The sequence below is a fragment of the Hibiscus syriacus genome, unplaced genomic scaffold (assembly GCF_006381635.1).
Source record: "Hibiscus syriacus cultivar Baekdansim isolate YM2019G1 unplaced genomic scaffold, ASM638163v2 tig00005406_pilon, whole genome shotgun sequence".
NCBI classification, from domain to species: domain Eukaryota; kingdom Viridiplantae; phylum Streptophyta; class Magnoliopsida; order Malvales; family Malvaceae; genus Hibiscus; species Hibiscus syriacus.
The window spans coordinates 940,336-963,247 of record NW_024062056.1 but is presented as its reverse complement, the minus strand read 5'-3'; the positions used below and the strand labels follow the sequence as shown (position 1 = coordinate 963,247).

The 22,912-nt window shown below is 37.1% G+C and overlaps 1 protein-coding gene across 1 annotated transcript; it reads left to right on the top strand.

Annotated features, from left to right (window-relative positions):
* Positions 1 to 16,069: 16,069 nt before the first annotated feature.
* LOC120199295 (ruBisCO large subunit-binding protein subunit alpha) lies at positions 16,070 to 19,066 on the top strand. Its single transcript, XM_039200421.1, has 8 exons — positions 16,070 to 16,195; positions 16,274 to 16,457; positions 16,828 to 16,949; positions 17,071 to 17,278; positions 17,393 to 17,538; positions 17,658 to 17,964; positions 18,060 to 18,511; positions 18,676 to 19,066. Exons 1-8 carry the CDS (start codon positions 16,142 to 16,144, stop codon positions 18,967 to 18,969), a joined length of 1,767 nt encoding a protein of 588 aa, XP_039056352.1. The 5' UTR covers positions 16,070 to 16,141; the 3' UTR covers positions 18,970 to 19,066.
* The last annotated feature ends 3,846 nt before the right edge of the window (positions 19,067 to 22,912 follow it).

The following is a 22,912-nucleotide window of genomic DNA, read 5'->3' as shown; positions in this document are numbered from 1 at the left end:
GATTAAGATAGGATTTGTCCTTCCTACATAATAGGAAATATATCACATGCCACTTGATTGAGTAAGACTAGAAAGTATGGCCATGCTCGAATAAGTTGATATGAGATATCATAAACTATTCGTTAATTAAAGTCTACTCTAGATATCAAGAAACAGTAGATGGGCTATACAAGTGTGACTATTCCAAGACTTGTGCATATTCTAGATATAAAGGACATAAGGATGTAATACATAAAGTTAATCACCAAGATGATATGTCGAATCATATTTTCTTATAACTTAGGTGACAATGATATACTAGATGTCACTCATTGTATGTAATATTATAATTGTTCTAATATTACTGCTAACGTTACAAGAACCTATAGGGTCACCCTAGGATTGAAACGAGCAAAGATGTACAATTTGTTGTACGATACTAAAATATCTAGAGTTAATTAAATATATGTTTTAATAATCTCGAATATTTAATTTTAATTAATTAATATAGATTTATTTAATTTGAAATAATAAAATCCCTAATATGATTAGGGTAACTTGGATATAAAAGGATTATTAATTCTAATTAATTAAATATAGATTTAATTAATTTCAAAATAAAAACCCTAATATGATTAGGGTAACTTGGCTATAAAAGGGTGTGTTAGGTCTAGTAGCCATTTTAAAGAATACACGCAAAAACCTTCATCCATTTTCTCTCAAAATGGTTTTGGGGAAAAATAAAATTGCTCTCAATCGGGTGAACTGAGTAGAGGCCGAGACGTGATTTCGTGGAGGCTTACGATTCGAACTGATCTACACCACCATTATTCACGGTTGTCCTTGCTGTTTTTCAAGGAACCCGCTGTAAGTATTTGCATCTCTTCCTCTCGATTTCAGTTTTTCGTACTTGGATCACTGGTGAGACCGTCGAGTTTTGTTTCCGCTGTGCCATGGGGGTGCGCCATTTGTCCCAACAATTAAAAGATCAAATTAATTTCTTGTATTATTATAAACTATTCAAAATTCGATTGCAGAAGTAACGTTACCATTTTTGCCTTGTTGTTATGTTAACTAGTTAAGTTATAGACTAAAATAGTGTATATTACGAAATATTTGTAACAACCCGAATATTTACAAAATAATATTTAATTGAAATTGGACGTTAATTGTGAAAATTGGTGAAATTTAATGACTGAACTAAAATTTATGAAAAGTTATAGGCCATTTTATAAGTTGAAGGAAATTCAGGGACCAAGCCCTGAATTCCTCCAAGGTGTGTCGGCAGGCTTATAATTTAAGCGTGGTTTCAGATTGTAAATCAGAAAACACAATTGAGAATTTGCTCAATTTTCCTTCTCTCGTACCCTTACTTCCAAGCCCGATTCCGACGCCGTTCGACGTCCAATCGTAAAATTGAAACCACCGTTGTGTTCATCATCTAGCGAGGAACAAACCCTTCAAATTAATTGAAGTGAAACGCTGCCAAACGTCGGGAATTTTTAGTCAAAGCATCGTCGTTTTTTTAGCTCTATCGCAGGGAAAAACTTAAATTCACCGCCGATCGTTGTTCCGTATACGACACCTCCTGCACCATCGTGTTCCTTGTGTCGTTTCGAGTCCGCCGGTGTCAACCTTGTTCACCGTCGACGGCGGCGCGTGAGGAGGTGGAGCAGTCAAAGATTCGGCCGAGTTGAAATACGAGCTTTCCCCCGTTCAAAAATTTGAACCGATCGTTGTAAGTATCTCGGAATCGCTCAAAATAATTTTTAGAAATTTTTCCGGGAATTTTCCGACACCGTGGCACTGTTAAACCGGTTTGACCAGTTTTGAACCGGTTTGACCAGTTTTGAACCAGTTTGACTGGTTCGAACCGGTTTGACCGGTCTGAACCGGTTTGACCGGTCTGAACCGGGTTGACCCGACACGACTGTTGACCCGACCCGACCGTTGACCGTTGACCGTGACCGTTGATCGTTGACTTTCTTTGACTAAAACTTAAAATGGCTTTGACCGACCCTTAAACGACCGTAAATCTTTTCCGAGTATACCTATCCTGATAGTTTTTGACGTGCCAAATCCATTTCCGCAGTGCGTTTCGCCAAATTCAAACCCGAAGGTCTCCAAATCGACGGTCAAAGTAGTTGACTTTGACTTTGACCAAGAATCTGAATTTCCGAAAAGTCATACTTTATATTTTTCGACGTCCTGATTCCGTTTCCGCAATCCGTTTGGCCAAATTCAGACTCGAAATACCCCAAATTGATAGTCAAACTCGAAAAATGCTTATATACTTAAGAAGACTAGCTTTGAACAATTAAATAGGATTTGGGACTGATAGATTATTATTGTTTGAAGGTACAAGAGACTCTCTGGATCGTTCGACTCGACCCAGCTCTTCTAGATCAGTTAAACCGTGTGCCAGTTCACCCGTTCGAAATTGTAGTAGAGCGTGGTGAAACCAGCAATCAGTAAATTTGCTATTTGAACCTATTGTCGAGGTGTGTTCCCTACTTATATTGAACTGTTTATTGGTTTTTAATATGTGGTACACCGAATTCATTGGCTATTGTTTTATGGATGCACCAATTTAATGTGACAATTTATGGAATATGGCTGCTATCTAATTTTTGTTTTGAAATGGTATATGATTACCATGTTTTGGATTTATGGAATTTATGTCACGGTGCAATTGAATTTTGGAATTGAAATACGATGGAATAGCTCTGATCAAGCTAACTGGGCTTAATGTGACTCTTGAGGGCCCCAAGATGTTTCATTAGGTCGGCTTTCCTTTGTTGTGTGTTTAGGGTAAGCTATATGGACTTATTGACTTGGGCTTAAGGATACAAGCTTCATAGCCTATCCTTAAGTCGGCTTTCTTTTTGCTATGTGCATAAAGTAAGCTATATGGAAAATACTTTTGGGAACTACTGATGGTGTACCAGAAAAGGGTTTAAACTATGATTTTCAAAAAGTTAAACTCTTTTACGAATTTGTGAGATTACTGGACTATGATTTGTACCTATTGTGATTTTATGGAAATGTTGGGACACACTGAGCCTAGCTCACCTTTTGAAAATGTTTTCCCCTTTCAGATACTGTTGGTTAGATACCTTGGTTCGAGCACTTGGAGGATCAACATATCTTGAAGTAAATCAAATTGTAATGTTTTATCTGGCAAGTTGACTTTATTTTGGTGACATGGACCTTATTTTAAAATATCAGATTTTATAATGATAACTCTTTTGCTAATACTGCTCGGTTTATTGTGATATTGAATTTGAAGACAAGTTTTAAATTAAATTATTATTTATTGGTACTATATTTACGAGTTGGATTTTGATAGTATAATTTGTTTATAATTTCATGTTATTTATAATGTGATTTTATATTGATGGAATAACGGTTTCGAAAAATGTCTTTAATAATCATAATGTGATCCACTAGACTTAGTCGAAACGCATAAGCCGGGTCTAGGGGGTTACATTATGGTATCAGAGCTTTTGGTTTTTAACCCTCGGACTGTGTATGAGTCCACATTGAAAATACAGTTTTGAAATATTTTACAAAACGAGTTACTAAGGCCATGTCACAAAGTTATTAAGATTTTAACTATGTTCGAGACTCCAAGTGCTTATCTAACCTTAAGTTTATCTTCTGTAGTAATCTCGAGATCTACCAAAATGAGTGCTAGACGTGGTCGTCGAACTAGTCGTGGACGAGGTCGTAGCTAGATTTGCAGATCCGATTGATGAGATACGAGTAGATCTCCCACCTCCAATAGGTGATCCTGCTCCTACGACACCAACGAATATGCCACCTACCGATGGTATTGGCATGACTACACCGATCATAGGAGCGACCGATATTGAGTCAGAGTTTACTGGAGTTGCATTGGATGAGAATTTTAGTAGACAGTTTTCTGCAGTTAATACAGGGAGCAGTTAGCTACTGGTGTTGTATCTGAGGTTTCTATTTCACAGACGTTGATTGCCAATGGAGTTAGAACTTTTGGGGGACAGATTGGTGGAGCTCCTACTGAAGCTGAGGATTGGCTCTAGGATACAGAGAGACGCATGGATCAGTTGGGTTTGGACTCAACTAAGAGATATCTAGGTGCTGTAGCAATGTTAGATGGTAATGCCTACACTTGGTGGGAGTCAGTGACCAGTAGTGTTCCTACCGATCGTTTGACCTGGAATTTCTTTAAGGATCGCTTTCGGAGTCGTTTTCTGGGAGAGCGCTACTTAGCTCAGAGATGACAACAGTTTCAAGACCTGGTTCAGGGAGACATGACTGTTTCTGAATATGAGATCGAGTTCCTGAAATTGCTGAAGTATGGATTCAGTATGGTACCTACGGAGAGAGATCGATGTCGTAAATTTGCCCTTGGACTCAGATACGAGCTGCGTAGGCAAGTTGTAACCCATCAGGATGAGATATTTGATGTGCTGGTGGGCAGAGCCAAAGATGCGGAAGAGGTGGAGGTTTTAGCTTCTGGTAGAGAGCGTGTTGATCAAGATCGATCTAAGAAATTTTCAGGCCCGATGGAGTCATCAGCACAGTCCGGAAAGAGGACTCGTACTTCAGCCCTCAGAGAAGCAATACACATTTCAGGCCTGCAACATCCTCACCTTTAGCTGTCAGTCGAGGCGGTTCCTCGTCGTATTATATGGGCCCCTTTGTGAGTATTGTGGTAAACAGCACTCAGGAGAGTGTCGTAAGAAGATGGGTCTTTGCTATCAGTGTGGATCTAGTGGTCATTATCGGAGGGATTGTCCTCAGTTAGTTTCATTTGAGCAGACCAATACCCAAACTCCTGTGCGTTCGCAGATTACAGTACAGACCCCAATTAGAGATCGTAGTCAAGGAAAGACTCGAGGATCGTCCAGGACAGACAGTAGAGCCCGACCTCAGCAAAATAGAGGCCAACACTTCTGAGGCTAGACAGCCAGCTTTGGTTTATGCAACTAGATGTCGTGACAGAGATGAGCCTGAGGTTATTGCAGGTACATTACTATTTATTCTACCCCATACTTTGCATTATTGGACAATGGTTCCACTCACTCCTATGTATCGAGCTCAGTATCTCGAAACCTTCAGATTCCGATCGAGAACACTGAAATACTGTTACAGTACAAGTCCAGTAGGACAAGCGGTATTAGTGAATAAGTATTCCGGCGTTGTCCCTCGAGGTTCAGGGAGAAATTTTTCTCGCTGATCTTATGGAGCTTCCTTTAGAGTTCGATCTAATTCTTGGAATGGATTGGTTGAATAACACAAGGTAAGTTGGATTGCGAATACAAGCGGCCTACTCTGAAGACTTAGATGGTCGGACTGTTGTGTTAATTGGTGAACGCGTGGTTATCTCTCCAATATAGTTTCAGCGATGGAAATTGATCGTATGATCCGGAAGGATACGAGACCTTCATTGCTTGTATTTGAACACCAAGGTGCATTGTCCACAATCGAGGAGATTCGTACAGTTAGCGAGTTTCCTGATGTTTTTCCGGAGGAGTTGCCTGGGTTTACCTCCTGATAGAGAGGTAGAGTTCGAGATTGAGACTTATCCGGGATCGTCACCTATTTCTATGGCACCTTATCGTATGGCTCCAAGGGAACTTAAAGAGTTGAAAGTCCAATTGCAAGAATTATTCGATCGAGATTTATCCGACATAGTACTTCACCATGGGGAGCTCCAGTTCTGTTCGTGAAAAAGAAGGATGGGTCGCTAAGATTATGTATTGACTATCGGAAATTGAACAAGATGACGGTCAAGAATAAATACCCACTACCCAGGATTGATGATTTATTTGATCAATTGCGAGGAGCTACTGTATTCTCTAAGATTGATCTTCGTTCGGGGTATTATCAATTGAAAGTTAAAGGATCAGATATTGCAAAAACGGCTATTCGCACTAGATATGGTCATTATGAATTCTTAGTGATGCCTTTTGGTTTGACGAACGCTCCTGCTTTCATGGATTTGAAGAATCGGGTGTTTCGACCATATTTGGATCAATTTGTGGTGGTCTTCATTGATGATATTCTGATCTATTCTCGTACTGAGGCAGAGCATGACGAGCATTTGAAGATCATTCTGCGGATTTTGAGAGAGCATCGTCTATATGCCAAACTAAGCAAGTGTGAATTTGGCTTCAAGAAGTGTCGTTCTGGGGCATATTATTTCTGCGCGAGGTGTTCAGGTCGATCCCAGCAAGATAGAGGCTATTATGAATTGGAAACGACCTAAGAACGTATCTGAGATCCGTAGTTTCTTGGGCTTGGCTGGTTATTATCGACGTTTTGTTGAGGGCTTCTCGATCATTGCTTCTCCTTTGACAAGTTGTTAAGGAAGAATGTCGGTTGACTGGGCGAGGCACAACAGGAGAGCTTGAGAAATTAAAGGCGGTTTTGAAAGCACCGGTGTTGATTCAACCAGAGTCCGGGAAGGATTTTACAGTGTATAGTGATGCTTCACACTCAGGACTTGGCTGTGTTTTAATGCAGGAAGGTAAAGTGGTGGCTTATGCATCCCGTTAGCTGCGACCTCATGAGTGTAATTATCTTACTCACGATTTGGAGTTAGCAGCAGTGATTTTACCTTGAAGATTTGGAGACACTATCTTTATGGAGAGAAGTGTTATATTTCACGGATCATAAGAGCTTAAAGTATCTCTGACCCAGAAGGAGCTTAATTTGAGACAACGGCGCTGGCTAGAGCTTCGAAGGATTATGATTGTGTGATTGATCACACCTGGTAAAGCTAACATTGTAGCGGATGCTTTGAGTCGAAAGACGGTATCGGAGTTGAGATCTTTAATGGCCAGGATGAATTTATATGATGATGGCACTTTGTTAGTAGAATTGCAAGTTAAGCCGACCTTGGTTGATGAGATCAAGGCTAAGCAGCCTTTGATAGCTCCTTGCTTCCCATCTTTGAGCAAGTAGAGCAGGGGACAAGCTCAGATTACGCCCTTGAACGGGATGAAGTTTATGCTTCAAAGGTCGGTATTGTGTGCCTGATGATGCTGAGTTGAGACAGACTATCCTTACTGAGGCTCATAGTAGTCCATATGCTATGCACCCCGGTGGAGATAAGATGTATCGGAATTTGAGAGAGAGGTATCATTGGATCGGCATGAAGAAGGACATCTCAAATTTTGTAGCGAGGTGTTTGACTTGTCAACAAGTTAAGGCAGAACATCAACATCCATCAGGTTTGTTACAGCCTATTAAGATTCCTGAATGGAAATGGGAGCGTATTACTATGGATTTTATTACTAGCTTGCCTATGACTCCTTCGAAAAAGATTCAGTTTGGGTGATTGTTGACAGACTTACAAAGTCAGCTCACTTTATTCCTGTGCGAGTAAATTATACTTTGGACAAGCTGGCAAGATTGTATATTTCAGAGATTGTCAGATTGCATGGTGTACCATTGTCTATTATTTCTGATCGAGATCCGAGATTACTTCGAGATTTTGGAAGGCGCTACATACGGCTTTGGGAACAAGATTGGATTATAGCACATCCTTTCACCCACAAACTGATGGTCAATCTGAGAGAGTGATTCAGATACTTGAGGATATGTTGCGGGGTTGCGTAATCGATTTTCATGGTAGCTGGGAGAAATTTTTGCCTTTGGCTGAATTTGCTTACAATAACAGTTATCAGACCAGCATTCGTATGGCACCCTATGAAGCACTCTATGGGCGTAAATGTCGCACTCCGATCTGTTGGACTGAGTTGCGTGATAGGAAAACGTTGGGACCTGAGTTAGTGCGAGAGACGGAGGACACAGTCAGATTGATACGTGACCATTTGAAAAAGGCATTTGATAGGCAGAAGTCTTATACAGATCAGAGAAGGAAAGATATATGATTTGAGGTTGGTGATCAGGTCTTCTTAAAAGTTTCACCGTGGAAGAAAGTATTGAGATTCGGGCGTAAGGGTAAATTGAGTCCACGATTTATTGGGCCGTATCGTATTCTGAAGAAAGTTGGACTGTTGTTATCAGCTTGAGTTGCCTTCCCACCTCAGTCGTATTCATGATGTTTTTCATGTGTCTATGTTAAGGCGATACCATCCAGATCCAGGTCACATTATTCAGGTTGAAGAAGTAGAGCTGAGACCGGATTTGTCATATGAGGAGGAGCCCATTCAGATTTTAGAAAGAGATGAAAGAGTTCTTCGGAATAGGCGAATTCCAATGGTCAAAGTTCAGTGGAGTAATCGAGGCCCTCAGAAGCTACTTGGGGAGACATTGGAGTCAATGGAGGCTCAGTTTCCTCAACTATTCTCATAAGGTAAATTCGAGGACGAAATTTCTTGTAGAGGGGGAGAATTGTAACAACCCGAATATTTACAAAATAATATTAATTGAAATTGGACGTTAATTGTGAAAATTGGTGAAATTTAATGACTGAACTAAAATTTATGAAAAGTTATAGGCCATTTATAAGTTGAAGGAAATTCAGGGACCAAGCCCTGAATTCCTCCAAGGAGTGTCGGCAGGCTTATAATTTAAGCGTGGTTTCTGATTGTAAATCAGAAAACACAATTGAGAATTTGCTCAATTTTCCTTCTCTCGTACCCTTACTTCCAAGCCCGATTCCGACGCCGTTCGACGTCCAATCGTAAAATTGAAACCATCGTTGTGTTCATCATCAAGCGAGGAACAAACCCTTCAAATTAATTGAAGTGAAACGCTGCCAAACGTCGGGAATTTTCAGTCAAAGCATCGTCGTTTTTTTTAGCTCTATCGCGGGAAAAACTTAAATTCACCGCCGATCGTTGTTCCGTTTATGACACCTCCTGCACCATCGTGTTCCTTGTGTCGTTTCGAGTCCGCCGGTGTCAACCTTGTTCGCCGTCGACGGCGGTGCGTGAGGAGGTGGAGCAGTCAAAGATTCAGCGAGTTGAAATACGAGCTCTCCGCCGTTCAAAAATTTGAACCGATCGTTGTAAGTATCTCGGAATCGCTCAAAATAATTTTTAGAAATTTTCCGGGAATTTTCCGACACCGTGGCACTGTTCACGCGCCGCACGCGCCGCCGCAGGGAGGTGAGCTGTGGAAAACGGTTGACTAGTTTTGAACCGGTTTGACCGGTCTGAACCGGTTTGACCGGTCTGAACCGGTTTGACCCGACCGACTGTTGACCCGACTCGACCGTTGACCGACGACCGTGACCGTTGACCGTGACCGTTGACCGTTGACTTTCTTTGACTAAAACTTAAAATGGCTTTGACTACCCTTAAACGACCGTAAATCTTTTCCGAGTATACCTATCCTGATAGTTTTTGACGTGCCAAATCCATTTCCGCAATCCGTTTTGCCAAATTCAAACCCGAAGGTCTCCAAATCGACGGTCAAAGTGGTTGACTTTGACTTTGACCAAGAATCTGAATTTCCGAAAAGTCATACTTTATATTTTTCGACGTCCTGATTCCGTTTCCGCAATCCGTTTGGCCAAATTCAGACTCGAAATACCCCAAATTGATAGTCAAACTCGAAAAATGCTTATATACTTAAGAAGACTAGCTTTGAATAATTAAATAGAATTTGGGATTGATAGATTATTATTGTTTGAAGGTACAAGAGACTCTCTGGATCATTCGACAGCTCGACCCAGCTCTTCTAGATCAGTTAAACCACGTGTTCCAGTATTCACCCGTTCGAAAATTGTAGTAGAGCGTGGTGAAACCAGCAATCAGTAAATTTGCTATTTGAACTTATTGTCGAGGTGTGTTCCCTACTTATTATTGAACTGTTTTATTGGTTTTAATATGTGGTACACGAATTCATTGGCTATTGTTTTATGGATGCACCAATTTAATGTGACAATTTTGGAATATGGCTGCTATCTAATTTTTGTTTTGAAATGGTATATGATTACCATGTTTTTGGATTTATGGAATTTATGTCACGGTGCAATTGAATTTTGGAATTGAAATACGATGGAATAGCTCTGATCAAGCTAACTGGGCTTAATGTGACTCTTGAGGGCCCCAAGATGTTTCATTAGGTCGGCTTTCCTTTGTTGTGTGCTTAGGGTAAGCTATATGGACTTATTGACTTGGGCTTAAGGATACAAGCTTCATAGCCTATCCTTAAGTCGGCTTTCTTTTTGCTATGTACATAAAGTAAGCTATATGGAAAATACTTTTGGGAACTACTGATGGTGTACCAGAAAAGGGTTTAAACTATGATTTTCAAAAAGTTAAACTCTTTTACGAATATGTGAGATTACTGGACTATGATTTGTACCTATTGTGATTTTATGGAAATGTTGGGACACACTGAGCCTAGCTCACCTTTTGAAAATGTTTTCCCCTTTCAGATACTGTTGGTTAGATACCTTGGTTCGAGCACTTGGAGGATCAACATATCTCTTGAAGTAAATCAAATTGTAATGTTTTATCTGGCAAGTTGACTTATTTGGTGACATGGACCTTATTTTAAAATATCGGATTTATAATGATAACTCTTTTGCTAATACTGCTCGGTTTATTGTGATATTGAATTTGAAGACAAGTTTTAAATTAAATTATTATTTATTGGTACTATATTTACGAGTTGGATTTTGATAGTATAATTTGTTTATAATTTCATGTTATTTATAATGTGATTTTATATTGATGGAATAACGGTTTTGAAAAATGTCTTTAATAATCATAATGTGATCCACTAGACTTAGTCGAAACGCATAGGCCGGGTCTAGGGGGTTACAATATTAATACAAACCTTATTTCCTTATAACATCATAGGTTGCACCTTGTTGTTATATTAACTGGTTAATTATAGGTTGAAACTGTGTATATTATAAAAAGTAATAGAAACTTGGTTTCATGGATAATATTATAGGTTGCGCCTATTTGTTATGTTAATTGGTTAAGTTATTAGCGGAAACTGTTTATATTATGAAAAAGTAATACAAATCTGGTTTCATGGATAACATTATAGGTTGCGCCTTGTTGTTATATTAATTGGTTAAGTTAGAGGCTACAATCGTGCATATTATGAAAAACTAATACAAATCGGGTAAGTTATAAGGCTTGGTTTCTTGGGTAACCCTAAGTTTATAAATAGGATTTTCCTCCCTCCTCTCAACAACATAATTAAAATTAATTTATCCTCTACTGTTTCCATGTATTCTCTTATGATCTTTCTTAGTATGTATGGATTCCATAAGACATCCTTTTCTGGTGACATGAAAAACTTCAGTCCAAGGAGTTCGATGGGTGGTGTTAAACTCGATCCTAATGTTGAACGCGACTCTTACTTATAAAGAAATCCTCTTCTAGTGGCATGAAACCTAGTACAAATCTTACACGCACTTATGCCAATATCAGTGCTAGAAGTTATGCCACTAGAAGAAGATACCATCATAAGGCATAAGTCCTTATAAATCTTTATCTTTTGTAATGTTATGATATCGTTAATGGTACTGAAATTCTTCTCTGTCTTATGAGTTTTTTTTCTTTGCTCTCATTATTCCATAGTGTTGAACTATGTTTCGATATAACAATTTAAGGCAAAATGGTTTTTGGACTTGAATTGAATTTACAAAATGTATTTGGACTTAATTGAATTTATTCAAAATTTACAAAAATAATTCAAATTTCTTTTAATTTAAAATTGAGCACAAAAATGTTTTATGAACAGTAAATTCAATTCAAGTCCAAAAACCATTTTGCCTTAAAAGGGGGTATCGATTCCCTCACTGTTCATCAGCCCAACGGTCATAATATTTGAATATTATGAAGGGGTATCGATTCCCTATGAAGGGGTACCGATTCCCCCCATTGGGCAGCCTATTTTGCAAAAAAATCATTCCCAAACGGCTCCAAAACATCCCCAACGGCTAGATATGACTTCAAACACATTCCAAGCTATAAATACAAGCTAAGGACACTTGAAGAAATAAGAGAACAACTATCCAAGCAATCAAACACAAGAGAAGAATTTTTCATTCTTATTTCATCTTTCTCTTGTATATATTTTGTTCTTGTGAGCTCAATCTTGTAACACCTACCTTAGAGAGGTTTTCTTGTTTACATTTCTTATCCTTTTGTAAAGGGGAAAGGTTCTAGCTTAGCCCGTGTAAAAGCTAGGGAAAGGTTCTAGTTTAACCCGGAAAAACTAGGGAGTTTGTAAGGTTACTCTTTATCCTCAAAAGAAAGAACAAATTAGTGAATTTGTTGGAAAATCCTTGGTGAGGAGTTAAGGTAGTGGACGTAGACTTTGATTGAGAAAGTCGAACCACTATAAATCACTGTCCAATTCTCTATCTTTCAATCTCCTTACTCCCTAAACACAAAACCGTTCCGACCCCTCTTTGCAAAACGTTCCGGTTGTCGTTTCGAGCTTCCGAAAATCCTAACACATAGCTTTCTTAACCTTCAAGGGGTTTAATTCAAACAAAGTTTTCTCACTTGTGACACTGATCTGACAAATGATACACCTCCAATCATCATTCATTTTGATTCACTGTTCAGACTCAAGTTGCATATAGTACACAAGGATCAATAACAATTGTCGATCATATGCATATAAGAACGTATATATTATATTTATGTACAAAGTATCGATCAACATATATTAAGTATCAATATTTTATATTTTGAACTATTTTCTTAAATATTTTGTCTCAATTCTCTTATCGTAAGAGAAAACTGCAAAAATCAAACTTTTCCACAAATATCATAGCATAAGTATCAATATAAATAAAAAGTATCGAACCTAATAACATATGTATCGATATTTTAACTATCAATCATATTCACAAACTTGTTCAATATCTAAAAGTATCGATCATTATTGCATAAGTATCGGTATTTTAAATTTCAATCTTTTTATCAACTTTTTCAATTTTTAAAGGTATCAATCATCACCGTATAAGTATCGATATTTTAAATTTCGATATAATCTTCAACTTTTTTCAATATTTAAAATTATCGATAATAATATATTAAGTATTGATATTTAAATTTCGATATGTTTTTTATTTTTTTGGGTGCAACCATATTTCTCATATATATATTTATAACATTTTCAGCTTTTAACTTATTTTCTTTCAATTTTTTAAAAGTATCGATCGTTACCGCATAAATATCGATATTTTAACTTTCGATCTTATCTTTGACTTTTTTCAATATTTAAAAGTATCAATAATAATATATTCAATATTGATATTTAAAATTTCGAACAATTTTTTTGGCGCATCCTATTTTATTAATAAAATATTAACAAAACTTATCGCAAATGAATTTCAGTTTAAAACCATGACATTCTTGGGCGCGACTTATTTTATAAAAAAATATTAATATTACATTACAAATCACAACCTACTTACTTAGTAACCATAATATTCTTGGTAGCAACATATTTTATTAATAAAAATATTAACATTACATATTACAACCTATTTCTTAGTGAATCATAACATTATTGGTCACAACCGTATTTCTTATTTATATTCATAACATTTTCAGCTTTAATTTATTTTTTTATCGTGGGAAAATCTAGGGCTTCATCAGCTTAAACTTTGATAACATTTTAGGTGTAACCCATTTTATTATTAAAAATGCTAAGATTTCATATTTCAACATACTTTCTTAGCGAACCATGACATTCTTGGGCACATCCTATTTTATTAATAAAAATATTAACATTACATATCACAATCTATTTCTTAATGAACCATTACATTATTGAGTGCAACCTTATTTCTTATATATATTGATAACATTTTCAGCTTTTAACTTATTTTCTTATTGTGGGAAAATTCAAGACTCAATCAGCTTAAACTCTGATAACATTTTAGGTGTAACCCATTTTATTATTAAAAATATTAAGAGTCTATATTTCAACCTACTTTCTTGGTGAACCATGATATCCTTAGGCGCAACCTATTTTATTAATAAAAATATTAACATTACATATCACAACCTATTTCTTGGTGAACCATGACATTATTAGGCACAACCTTATTTCTTATATATATTCCTAACAATCTTTGTTTTTAACTTATTTTCTTATTTTCTTATTGTGGGAAAATTCAAGGTTCCATCTGCTTAAACTCTGATAATATTTTATGCGTAACCTAAAATGTTATAAGTATTCGTAACATTTACAGTTTATAACTTATTTTCTTACCATGTATAACATTATATTGTAATTTGCCAGTTCCAATTTATAACAGCATCGGTAACACTTTTAACCTATAATCTTACTTACCGATCACACTATTTATTAACCTTATTTTAAACGTCTCACAGTAAAATATCACTCTATTGATGGAACTTTATAGTAAAATTAAGAATACAGATATGAAAGCACAGGTAAACAACTCCAACTCAGTTGAGTTTCCCAGTCCCAGGCAATTAAGAAAACAGATGAGCTAAGAGAGGTTAAGACATAGCATGACATGTGTTATGTATGGCAGATATCGTATCATAGGCCTCACAGCCTTCTTGCCGATTAGCAACAACGTCTACTTCTGCAAACGACATGTCTTGTTTTGGCTTTCATATGGACTAGTTAATCTTGTATATATTATCTCCCAATCAAGGACAGACTCGAGATTGAATATTGACGGAAGTCGACATATTAGATTTTTTAATAGAAATATAACGGTTTATTAGATATTTAAATTTAAAATTTCAAGAGACAATTTGTAATTTGTCTAATATTTAAATTTACAACGATTTATATTATTATTAGACCAATAAATAATTTAAGAACACGTTATCCTTCTTTAGGATAATCCCTACTTCGTTAAAAATTTAATATTTTTTTTATATTTTTTAATTTGAATATTTATTTTAACAAGACCCATGACCCGTTTAGGCCTCAACATATCTCCATCTATGTTCTCAACCCTTTCTTACGTGGCTTTCATATACATGAATTTGAGAAAAACTTGAGAATTGTGAAATATGGGGAAAGGTTGATGAAGCGGTTGTAGGAGAGGAGGAAGAAGAATAATAAGGTGTTCCAGTGACGATGACCCCAAAGAGAATATGGAAGCTGAGTTAAGTGACAGTGGCAGTGGTTTCATGGTCCAAAAATGACGACTTTCTAATGAGGTTGAAACTTTGAAAGTTAAGTGAAATATATAACACAGGAATAAATAATAATTACCTGAATGATGTTTTGTAATAGTTTAAAGGTGAAATTCAATAATAATATTTTTTTTCAAATTATATGTTATTAAATTATTGAGAATCGATGTTTAGACGATCATTTTATTATAAATCGATAATATTAGTAATTGTAACATATTTTTTTAAACTTTAATAATGAAATAAAATATTAATGACTATTTTTACAATGTAGATATATTTATTTTATTTATATTTTAAATTAAAATTCAACATAATCTTATTCATAAAATTACTTAAAGCAATATTCATTCTCATATAATTAATGTATTTTTTCTTTTAAAATTTAATCAAGTGTTAGACTTTTAACAATATATAAATATTAAACACTTAGTTAAATATTTTAATTAAAAATAAATACAAAAGATACATTTGTATTGTAATAATTAAAAAAAATTAAAAAAGTTATGCTTAAAAATGAGGGAAAAAGGACAAATGAAATTTTATTAATTAATCTGTCATATTATCAAATTAGTGAAAGTTAATATTTCAATAACTAAAATATAATAAATCTCCATATTTTAAAAAATATATTAAAATAAGATAAATTAAAAATGAAAGTGATTTTAAATACAATTGATTGTTTATAATTACGTTGATAATTTTAGTGATTATGCTATTAGTATATTTGAATTTTATTTTCAATTAATATAATTATTTTATTATTAAATAATAATGTAAAATAACGTAATACGATGTTTATTTATTGTCCAAACTTGATTGATATCCACAGAAATGGTAACATGAGGCTGAAAGAAGGGGCAAATTGGGTCCATGGGTTGAGAGGCAAAAGACATAAACATAAAAGTAGAGGCCAAGAGACTGATGGGTTCTACGAAATGGCAGAAGTTTCTGGAACAATTTAACCAAGTCTTAGGGAGTATTAAACAAGACCAACCCTAGCTTGTTCATTCATAGTCTGCAATCTGCTTAGCCTCCTTATCCACTCCCCAAAACTCAAGAAACAAAAACCCACTATTTTCCTTTTCAAAATGGCCTCTGCAAATGCTCTTTCTTCAGCTTCTGTTCTTTGCTCTACCAACCAGGTAATTTCCTTCATTTCTGTGAAAGAAACGATTCTTGTGTGGGCTTTTTGGAGTTTATTAATCAGTGTTGAATTGCAGGCAAGTTTGAGGTGGAAGGGAATTCAGAAGCAGAACCAAAGGCTAAACCATAGGCAAGGAAAAAACCGATTTGCTGTGAGGGCTTGTGCCAAGGAAATTGCTTTTGACCAGCGTTCAAGAGCTGCAATGCAGGCTGGCATTGATAAGCTCGCTGATGCTGTTGGCCTTACTCTTGGTCCTAGGGGTAACTTCTTTTTACTATCTACTCCATTTGTTTGTTCCTTTCATTTATGTTTTTTTAATGTTACAAGATTTCGTTTTGGCTCTTGAGTTTATTATTTTTTTTTCAAGAGGAGAAAAAACTTTATTAATGTTGTATCTAATGTCACAAATCACAATTGCTTTCCTTTTTCCTGTTTTACAAAGTATAAAGTTCATACATTGACTGGGTGTTTTGTTTATCCCGTCCACTTGTAGGCAGCTTTATAGTTATGTAATACTTTGTAATGTATGGCTTGTGTCCTTAATCTTTTTGCGTGTTTGTTTTATTATTTCAACTTGTTTTGATGGATGTTCTCAGTTATATTAACTGCAATACGTTTGCTATTCTGAAGGGAGGAACGTTGTGTTGGATGAATATGGAAGTCCAAAGGTAGTTAACGATGGGGTGACAATAGCTAGAGCTATTGAGCTTCCTAATGCCATGGAAAATGCTGGTGCAGCTCTTATCAGAGAGGTTGGTCGGCATTTGTTTTATTATTGTTCTCCTGATTATATGTTTTGTGGAGCCTTTATTCTGACCAATACATGGTCATTCACACTGACATTATTTGTTTCTTCTTTACTGTCGTATGAAGGTTGCGAGTAAAACGAACGACTCTGCAGGTGACGGGACAACTACGGCATCTGTTCTTGCACGTGAAATAATCAAACTTGGACTTTTGAGTGTTACCTCTGGTGCAAATCCAGTCTCCGTGAAAAGGGGTATTGATAAAACTGTACAGAGTTTGGTCGAGGAACTAGAAAAGAAGGCCAGGCCTGTCAAGGGCCGTGATGATATCAAAGGTATATGCTGCAGAAAATTGATTGTATTTTGTGCATCAAAATTATCCGTCTGTCTCTGGCAGAAAGATTCCATTTTTATTTTTTAAGTGCAATACTGATGCTTTTACCTTTCAGCTGTGGCTTCGATTTCTGCTGGAAATGATGACCTTATTGGAACTATGGTTGCTGATGCAATTGACAAAGTTGGGCCTGATGGTGTATTGTCCATTGAGTCATCGTCCTCATTTGAGACCACCGTGGATGTTGAGGAAGGAATGGAGGTATGCAATGCTCCAAGTTTCCAACCTTGTGATTTTTACCACTTAAAAGAAAACTGACCCATACGCTTTGGTTGCTGTAAAGATACAGTTTTTCTAATTATTGCTCTGTTCCCTTGCAGATTGATAGAGGTTACATCTCACCGCAGTTTGTAACAAATCCCGAAAAGTTAATTTGTGAATTTGAGAATGCAAGAGTGCTAGTAACCGATCAAAAGATTTCTGCTATAAAGGATATAATTCCCTTGTTGGAGAAGACTACTCAGTTAAGATCTCCTTTGCTAATAATTGCTGAGGATGTCACTGGAGAAGCTCTGGCCACCCTTGTGGTAAACAAACTGCGGGGCATCCTAAATGTTGCAGCCATTAAGGCTCCTGGTTTTGGTGAAAGGAGAAAAGCTCTCCTTCAAGATATTGCCATTGTGACTGGTATATAAAGTATTGTTGAATTTTGTTGTTATTGTTACTGTTATTGGAAAATTAAATTGTGGGCTTTAGCATTTGTTTCATTATCTGAACTGTAGGGGCTGAGTTCCAAGCTAGTGATATGGGTTTGCTGGTTGAGAACACATCTGTTGAGCAGCTTGGTATTGCCAGAAAAGTGACCATTACTAAGGATTCAACCCAACTAATTGCTGAGGCTGCTTCAAAGGATGAAATACAAGCTAGGGTGGCACAATTGAAGAAAGAGCTAGCTGAGACAGATTCTGTTTACGACTCGGAAAAATTGGCTGAAAGGATTGCTAAACTATCTGGTGGTGTTGCGGTCATTAAGGTTGGGGCTGCCACAGAGACTGAACTTGAGGATCGCAAGCTACGTATTGAAGATGCCAAGAATGCTACCTTTGCTGCCATAGAGGAAGGGATTGTGCCTGGTGGTGGTGCTGCATTAGTTCATCTCTCAACTTGTGTTCCTGCAATCAAGGACAAGCTTGAAGAGGCTGATGAACGCATTGGAGCTGATATCGTGCAGAAGGTAACCTTGTAAAATGATGGAATTTGGTATGATTATTTGGAAACTCTGTTTAAACTAGGACTATATTTGGAAATGTCATGAATGTAAAGTTTGCATTCAGTGTGAAGCTTAAATGTTGCAACTTTAATGACATGTATTGATTGATTCATTATGTCCCCATGCAGGCTCTGGTGGCACCCGCCTCTTTGATAGCTCAAAATGCAGGTATGGAAGGCGAGGTTGTGGTCGAGAAGGTGAAGAACAGTGAATGGGAGATTGGTTACAATGCAATGACGGACACGTACGAGAACTTGCTGGAGGCTGGAGTTATTGACCCTGCAAAGGTGACAAGATGTGCGCTGCAGAACTCAGCTTCAGTTGCAGGAATGGTCCTTACAACTCAGGCCATTGTTGTTGAGAAACCCAAGCCTAAGGCTCCTGTTGCTGCTGGACCTCCAGAAGGTAGCCTTATGGTTTAAGAAGCTTTAGGAGTAGGAGTTTTTCCATAGATGAAAAGCAATATTTGTGCGGTAAATCAGTAGAAAAATGCGAGATGAATCAAGTTTGTGTGCCTTTTTTTTGTGTAATAAAAACGTGGTATTCAACGCATTGATATTGAACTGTGTTGGTAGACATTGCATTAAGAAAAAAAAATGTGGCCTGTGGTACTAGTTCCAGTCTTGAGTATGCGTTTTTATAGTGCAATAATCCATAACAATGAAAGTCGTGGAGTGAGTCCAAGCTAAGATAAAGCTCTTGGAATGATGAAGAGGAAATACCAGCACAAGCCAGCTATGAAGAATGATGATACGGGCTTAGAATTGCATTAAAGGTTGACTTATTGAATTCTTTATAACTAGTTTTGATTCTGTCAGATGATTCCAAATGTCCAATTTTGTATGAGGGTCTGTTGAGGGGCGTCTTTTAATTTTTTTTTTTTTTACATTTCTTATTAATAATCTATTTTCACTTAAATCCTTTGATCATATAAGTTGAAAAATTAATCAATTGACTGAAATATTATAAAATTTAAAACTGTTTGAGTTATATTTTAATGAATGAATCACTATTTACATTATGTCATTGATCTAATACTTGAAATATTATATTGTCGAGTCAGTACTTGAAAATAATAATAGTATCAATAAATATCATTAAAATATGATTATATTATATCTCAATTAGTAAGTTATTTTCTAATTTAGACAAAAATGATGAGTGTAGAACATATAAATAGTTAGATGATTATTTTGTAGCTTTTAGTAGTTTGAAGATTAAACAAAATGTCCTATAATTAGATAATTATTTTATAATTTTTAATAGTCGAATAACTTAACAAAACTATATCTTATAATTGGGAAATCATTTTTATATTTTATCTTAAAATTTTATAAATTTATCCATTCTAACATAAAATTTTATATCTTATGGTATGGATCAACTTAACTAAAAAGATATACATGGTTTGGTTTTAATATACAACAACAACAACAACAACAACAACAAAACCCTATTCCCATATACAATGGGGTAAGGGGGAGGTAGAGTAGTAGGCTGCCCCCAACGCATGGTTAAGAGCAGCTTTCGTGGAAGACCTCCGGCAGTCAGGAAAAAAAAAATGCAATGCATGTATAAATAAATAAGTAAATAAATATTTGAACATTCTTCATATACAATCTTCATATGCGCGTCATATAATGGGAAGTAATCCTTGCTAATAAAACCATGCATAATAATCTCAGCATATAGACAGAAACCTAAGACCCGACTAAAATTAAAGAGAGGAAACATGAAGAGAATGATACACAGAAGATGAACGATAGCAAGCTACGAGAATTAATAAAGTTAAAAGGGTTAAAACCTAAACTAAGGTAACATTAATCCTCTACCCTAGTTCTAAGCCTTCATTAATTCCAATGACAGAAACGTATAAAAGTAGAAGTCATGAGAATTACTATAAAGACATTAAAAGAAGACAAAAATGCTACACCCTATGGATGTGACCCGCACTAATCGACTACCCTGGTCTTAAGTCTCCATAATTTCCTATCAGAGGTCATGTCCTCGGTAAGGGCTAAATCCTTCAAATCAGATCTTAAGCAGTCTTCCCACTTCCGCCTTGGTCGTCCTCTCATTCTGGCACCGTCGACTGTAATCGACTCTACTCTCCTGACCGCATCCGACGGGTGTCGCCTAAGGACATGCCCAAACCACCGTAGTCTTCCATCTCTCAATTTTTCGGATACAGGCACCACCCCCAAGGACATCATAATAGCAGAGTTTGGTGTCATATCCCATAGAGTCTTACCACATGCCCATCGAAGCATTCTCATTTCTGCGGCCTCCATCCTCCTTACGTGATCCTTCTTGATTGCCCAACATTCTGATCCATACAACAGCGCTGGTCTTATTGCCATTCTATAAAATTTTCCCTTAAGTTTTTGAGGCACCTTCTTGTCACACAAAATTCCAGTAGCTGCCCTCCACCTTAGCCATCCCGCCTTTATACGGTGTGTAACGTCATCATCTACACCCCCATCCTTATGTATCATAGACCCGAGGTACTTAAAACAATCCTTTGAGGGGTGAACGAGTCCTTCTATGCATACTTCTACATCTTCATCGTTTTGGTTCCCACTGAAGTTTGAACATAAATACTCTGTCTTTTCAATATTGATCCTTAGACCTTTTTCTTCCAAAGCAGTCTTCCAGGTAGCCAGTCTACTATTCAGCTCAGTTTTTGTTTCAGCAACTAGGACAATGTCGTCAGCGAAAAGCATACACCATGGAACACCGTCTGGTGTCGCACAATAGATGTCGTCCATAATCAAGGCGAAGATGTAAGGGCTAAGAGCCGACCCTTGGTGGAGTCTGATTTCCACCGGGAATGCCTCGGTGTCGCCAACTATAGTCCTAACGTATGTAGTAGATCTACAGTACATATCACGAATCGCCCGGATATAAGCAGTTGGGATCCGTCTCGTTTCCAAGGTCTTCCAGATCGTATCGCGGGGAACGCTATCATACGCCTTCTCAAGGTCAATGAACGCCATGTGAAGATCTCTATTTTTTTCCCTATATTTCTCCATAAGCCGTCGAAGTAGATGAATCGCCTCCGTAGTAGACCTGCCTGGCATAAAGCCAAATTGGTTTTCCGAAACCCTAGTAACATGTCTCAACCTAGCCTCTATCACCCTTTCCCATAGCTTCATGGTATGACTGAGTAGTTTAATACCTCTGTAGTTGCCACAACGTTGGGGATCTCCTTTATTCTTAAAGATTGGTATCACCGTAGACTCTCTCCACTCCTCTGGCATCTTGGCAGTCTCTAAAATAATATTAAAGATGTTGGTCAACCACTTAACTCCCTCTTCTCCTAGGGCCAACCACACAGTGATAGGAATTTGATCTGGACCGACAGCTTTGTCCCTCCCCATCTTTCTAAGAGCCATTTTGACTTCCTCAAACCCAATCCTACTTGTAGGGCAGTCATTGGCCGTAGTATGATGGTCGGCTGGCCCATCAACGGTACTATCTCTACAGGGAGAGGTACCGTCATTAAATAAGCCAAAGAAGTAACTACCCCAAACCCTCTTAATATCATGATCTTTCACTAAAAGAACACCATTGTTGTCCTTAATACACCTAATGCTACCTAGATCCTTTTTCTTATTCTCCCTGGATTTTGCAAGTCTGAAGATGCCGTTTTGTCCTTCCTTGGTGTCTAATCTCTTGTACATTTCCTCGTATGCCTTTTCCTTTGCTTTAGCCACCGTTTTCTTGGCTTCCCGCTTTGCTTCCTTGTATATTTGTTTAGCTCTTGATCTTTCTTCGTCGTCATTGCATTGTAGAAACTCCTTGAAGCAAGTTTGCTTTGTCTTCACCTTAGTTTGGACTTCGTCGTTCCACCACCACGATTCTTTATGCTCCTTGACCTTCCCTGTCGACAACCCAAGGGTGTTTTGGCCCACCTCTCTGATGGAACTTGCTATATTTTTCCATAACATATCAGCATTATTAGAGTTTGAAGTTCTAAAATCTGAATTAGACAAAACCTTACTCCTAAAGTCATCAGCTGTCGCTCCATGTAAGTTCTTCCAAAGGATCCTAGGTTTACGAAGATTAGCCCTCCTATGGGTGCTCCGCCCATGGCGAACGCGAAACACCAAAACCAACAATTTGTGTTGTGATGCACAAGCCTCTTCAGGGAACACCTTACAGTCAATGCACGCCCATCGATCCCGATTTCGAACCAAGATGTAGTCGATTTGGGTACAATGTCCCCCGCTATGGAACGTAATCAAGTTCACATCTCTCTTGTTAAAGAAAGAGTTAGTGACCACCATATCGTGTGCAGTAGCAAAATCAAGCAACGAACGCCCCTCCTCGTTCCTACTACCAAAACCGAAACCCCCATGAACA